This window comes from Salvia miltiorrhiza, unplaced genomic scaffold (assembly GCF_028751815.1).
Source record: "Salvia miltiorrhiza cultivar Shanhuang (shh) unplaced genomic scaffold, IMPLAD_Smil_shh original_scaffold_190, whole genome shotgun sequence".
Lineage (NCBI taxonomy): Eukaryota > Viridiplantae > Streptophyta > Magnoliopsida > Lamiales > Lamiaceae > Salvia > Salvia miltiorrhiza.
Window position 1 is genome coordinate 467,501 of NW_026651498.1, and position 5,124 is coordinate 472,624.

The window sequence follows — 5,124 nt, forward strand, 5'->3', positions numbered from 1 at the left end:
ACTTAGGGGATGGGTATCACACGATACGGATGGTGAATAACATTCAGCTAAACGTGGATGCCTTCAACGGTGATAAGAACCATGGAGGCGTCCACGATGGCACTAGAATCGTGCTCTGGGAGTGGAAGAAGGATTCTAATCAACGTTGGAAGATCGTCCCATACTGTAAGTTTTTCTCACTTGTACATCAAATGAGAACAGGGTTATGTGGTGTTGATTGCATCTCTTTGACGTTGGATGTGTAGGATTTGCAGCATCTTGAGTGGATGTGAATAAACATGGTTGGTGTTTCTGGTATGTTATCAGTGTGAAATAAACGTGCATTTGCGCTTCAGCTCCACTCTCTCTTCTCTTCTCTTCTGTATTTAAACATTGGTTGCTGAGATAATATGCTTCGTTATGGAATGCCTTGCTTTGTAATCCATCTGTTTCCTTGTGTTGTATTGTATCTATGTATTTACTATTTTACAATCAAACTTATTGAGATTGAGTCACGCTTATTTTGTATTGTTGAATTTTGATTCAGATACATAATTAACTACGGTAACAAATAATATTTGACTTTTTAGATATTTTAAATTAGAGTAATAGGGATATTACTATAACTTGGTTTGAAACCAAAATGTATAGTACTCCCTCCGTTCCACGAAGCATGACACAGTTTTCTTTTTGGTCTGTCCCACGAAGCATGACACGTTTTTAAAAATGGCAAAAAAATTACCATTTATTCACATTTTCACTTTTTCACCTACCACAATTAACACACAAAATATCAATTTCTTAATTTCCGTGCCGAAAAGAAGTGTGTCATGCTTCATGGGACGGAGGGAGTAAATATTTTTTTTATTGAGTTTCAAATGGTTGCGGATATTAGTTTATAAATTCAAAATGAGTTTCATTGGTGGTATGATATCTAAATATATAATTTGAATTTAACTTTTTTATATTTTTTATTTATATTATTTATTAGTATATAATAATTGTTGCAAGTTATATATGATTATGAAGATTTTTATAAATTTTAAATTGGTTCGACAATTATATGAGTTTGGCGAGAATGAGTAGTACAATCACATACTAATTGTGGTTTCAATGAATGGATGAAATAGCGGCCATATATTAAAAGAAAAGAGAGAAAATCGAAACACCCCTGAAAGCACAAAGGAGCGGACTAGGGGCCAAGCTACGAAAAACCTATCGAAAACACCAGATAGGAAAAGAGAGCTCGTCTAACAAAGAACCAAACAAGAGAAAACAAAAAGAGCGGATAACGGCTTCGGAAGCTCCGGCCAAACCATTGCCCCCAAGCCGCCGTGGCTCTAAGAAAACAAACAAAGAAACGGCAAAAAACCAAAGAGCAAAACCCAACAGGAGAAGACCAGCTTGTCGATGAAGGGAAAACGAGCCACATCCGAGCACCAACCAGCCTCCTAAAACGTCAACTGCTCGAAAAGCAAGAGCAGCTCATGCACACCACCTGCTCGAGGAAAAGGAACAGAGGAAAACCAAGAAAGGGCCTTAAGGAGGCGCTGATCATGGTGCTTCCCAGACCCAAACACGTCGTCCAAACAAATCAAATGCCATCACAGAGCCAAAGCGCGAGAAGAAACCCCCAAAACAAACACCAAATCAACAACCGGGCATGCACACCACGTGTTCGAAGAAAAAATAACAAGAAAGAGCTCAAAAGAGGTCGTCGTTCGAAACCCAAAACCAACGCTGAACGGCACGAACCCTCTTCCATTACCAAGCTTTCAACAGGACCTAACCAAAGCAGAAAAAGGCCAACATAGCACAGACAGCTCATTTAAAACGTAAGAAACTATGACAAGACATATCTTTGATAACAGCACCGCGCACGGCATCCACCGCAAACGGCCACCATCCTTCTTCACGCTCATAATTAGCCATGACATCGGCGGCCGCATTACCCTCCCGGTAAATATGAGAGACGCGAATTTGGAAGTCATTAAGTAACACCAGAGTTTTCTTCCACGAAGACATGAACCTCCAAGGAACATCACAATAATGCGATTGCAGTAAGCCGACGACATACGTCGAGTCCGCTTCAATCCAAAGAGAAAACCAATTTCGAGCATGAGCGATGGAGATAGCAGTAATTACCGCGAGCAGTTCGGCTTCGAAAGCAAATCCAATGCCACCCTTAGTGTGAAAACAGCCTCGGACATGACACCAATTATCCCGGAAAACACCCCCTGCCGAAATGGCCCCCGGAGCACCCAACGCAGAGCCATCAGTATTCACCTTAATCCACGGGTGAGAAGGGGGCCACCAGTTGACATTGATGACCTCCGGCGGAGCCGCGAATCTAGATTGAACTCCAATATTGCGAACAATGAGAAAGTCACTCCAAGAATTAGAAGTAGTTCCCAAACGTGGAAAATTGGTGTCCATTTCCTGAAAAGAAACTTTTATCATTCTAAGAACATGTCGATGATTAAAAACAATATTCTCGAAAATAACATTGTTTCGTCCCTGCCAGATGATCCACAACATGCAAATGAGGCCCGCTTTCCAAAAGTTATGAATTTGTGAGCTAAAATCAACTTTCATAGCAGCAATGAGCAAAGTATGAATATCATGACACTCCAAGAGATATTCCTGACCGAACCAACTCAAGAATTCGCCCCAGGCAGATCGCACGGCATCACAAGACCAGAAAAGATGATCAATAGTTTCAGAATCCCTTTGGCAAAGCGAGCACCAGTTAGGTGCAGTAAGGCCATTTCTAATGAGGCGGTCTAAAGTGGGAAGACGCCTGTGGATAATACGCCAACAAACCAACGACCTACGAACTGGAATGAACGGAGCCCAAAGCCACTTTCCCCAAGAAACCGAAGGGAAACGATGGGAGTGTGCAGCGAACGCTAAGGCGGCCGAAACCTCACATCTGAGAGAGTGTTTCCAAAATCTTGTATCAGTGTCATTACCAACAGGAAGAATCAGGATGTCATAAACAATATCAGGAAAAGATTCAATGAAATCTGCCGTAAAATGCCAAACCCCGTCGAAGAAATAATCGGCAACAGATTGTGTAAGGTAACAATGCATAAAAGAGGGGACATCGAGCTTATCGACCAACTTGTACCCAAGCCAATTGTCAATCCAAAAAAGAGTATAATCACCAGAGCCCACATAAGCATAGGAATTGTTCACCAACTCAGCAATTTCGGGTTTAAGACCGGACCAGACCGAGGAAGCCGCAATGTTCGGCTTAGCGTAACCGAAACGAGTCAAATAGCGAGTGCGTAACAGATTGTAAGCCCAATCCTCGCCCTTAATTAATTTCCAAGCCGCTTTCATCAAGAAAGATTTATTCATAATAGTAAAAGACCGAATCCCCAATCCCCCTTCCTCCTTGAGAGAGGTGAGTCGATTCCAGCTAACAGAGCACACAGGTCTTTTATCAATGCGGCCCGTCCAAATAAAGTTTCTACATTTTTTATCAATCTCATGTAGAAGAGACTTTGGCCAACGAAACGTCATCATAGAATGGATAATGGAACTTTGGATGACAGATTTGACTAAACACAAGCGACCTGCCATAGAGAGTTGTCGACCTTGCCAACTATCAAATTTTTGCAGAATACGGTCTTTGATATGAGCAAAATGGCTAGCCCGGGGACAACCAATAAAAAGATGAACTCCTAAGTATGTCACAGGAAGTTTGCTAATAGCGAAACCCAGCTCACGCTGCAGCGATCTGCCCATCGTGGAAGAAACTCCTGGGCCCAAGAAAAGACTGGACTTCTCGTTACTACAAATCTGTCCAGACAGCGAAGCATAATAGTGCAAAATCTCTTTAATCTTGCGGGCATTTCTGGCCGACGCTCTACAAAAGATAATGATGTCATCAGCATATAACAAATGAGTCGGGAAGAAAGTTGCGCGACTGAAGCTCATAGGCATTAATTGATTAGCCGAAACGCAATTCGTGATCAAGTGGCTAAGAACATCTTCCGCAAGACCGAAGAGAATAGGGGATAGCGGATCCCCTTGGCGCACGCCCCGGGAACAGGCAAAATAGCCACTAGTGCGCCCATTGTAAAGAATAGAAATCCGGGCAGACTTGAAAATAATAGAGATCCAGTTAAGAAACTTTTCATGAAAACCATTGGCCCGGAGCACCTGAATTATAAAATTCCAATTCATGGTGTCGAAGGCCTTCCGAATATCAATCTTACAAGCCATGTTAGATCCACGGCTAGTACGTTTCATGCAGTTAAATCCCTCCGATCCCATCATGGTACAATCGTGGATGGAGCGTCCGGCAATGAACCCAAACTGATTTCCCGAAACGCCGACCGAAGCAATCTTACTCAAACGCGAAGCAAGAATCTTTGAAATCACTTTAAACAAAAAGTTGGAGAGGATAATAGGTCGGAGATCCTCAACAGTTGTGATGTTGTTCTTCTTAGGAATAAGAATAAGAGTGTTGGCATTACAGCCGGCAGGAAGATATGAATTAATAAAGAACCCACGAACAGCACATGTAATATCTTTTTGAATAATCGCCCAACAAATGCGAAAGAACTCTTCCGAAAAACCGTCAGGACCAGGGGCGCTAGAAGCATCCAAATCATGAACAGCCGCTGCAATTTCGACGTCATTAGGAATGGCCACCAGCTCATGATTCTGATCCTCGGTGACAAAGTGATCAATAGTAGCTTCTAATTCAACAAGGTCCACCTGGCGATCATTGTCTTCAGCAAATAAATGTGAAAAGTAACTGACGACATGTTGTTCAATGACGGCCTGATCAGTCTCCAAAATGCCATTAATGTTGAGGTGGCCAATGTGAAGCTTGTTCTTTCTAAATTTGATCATGTTATGGAAGAAAGAAGAGTTTCGATCCCCATCGTGAAGCCAGTTAACACGACTTTTCTGTTTCAAAAGATTATCCTTACGGGATAGCGTAATGTTAATTTTCGCCTGGGCAGCAACTTCAGCCTTGAAAAGATCGTCAGTGTAACCCTCACGAGCAATCTGCTCCTGAATTTCGAGCAAAATCGCAGAAGAGTCCTGTATGGCCGTGTTCACGTTGCCAAACACCTCCTTGTTCCACTTCTTGAGAACGCCTCTTAACCTCTTGAGCTTCATCAT

The 5,124-nt window shown here is 42.4% G+C and overlaps 1 protein-coding gene across 2 annotated transcripts in view; it reads left to right on the forward strand.

Moving 5' to 3' along the window:
* LOC131003333 (ricin B-like lectin R40G3) overlaps positions 1-494 on the forward strand; it is a 3,542-nt gene extending 3,048 nt beyond the window's left edge. The window contains exons 4-5 of one of the 2 annotated variants that reach the window (XM_057929855.1): positions 1-165; positions 246-494. The exon at positions 1-165 is cut by the window's left edge and continues 64 nt beyond it. In XM_057929855.1, the coding sequence (XP_057785838.1) occupies positions 1-165; positions 246-247 (167 nt within the window). In that variant the 3' untranslated portion in view covers positions 248-494. The other variant, XM_057929854.1, reaches the window with a different exon arrangement.
* Positions 495-5,124: the final 4,630 nt, after the last annotated feature.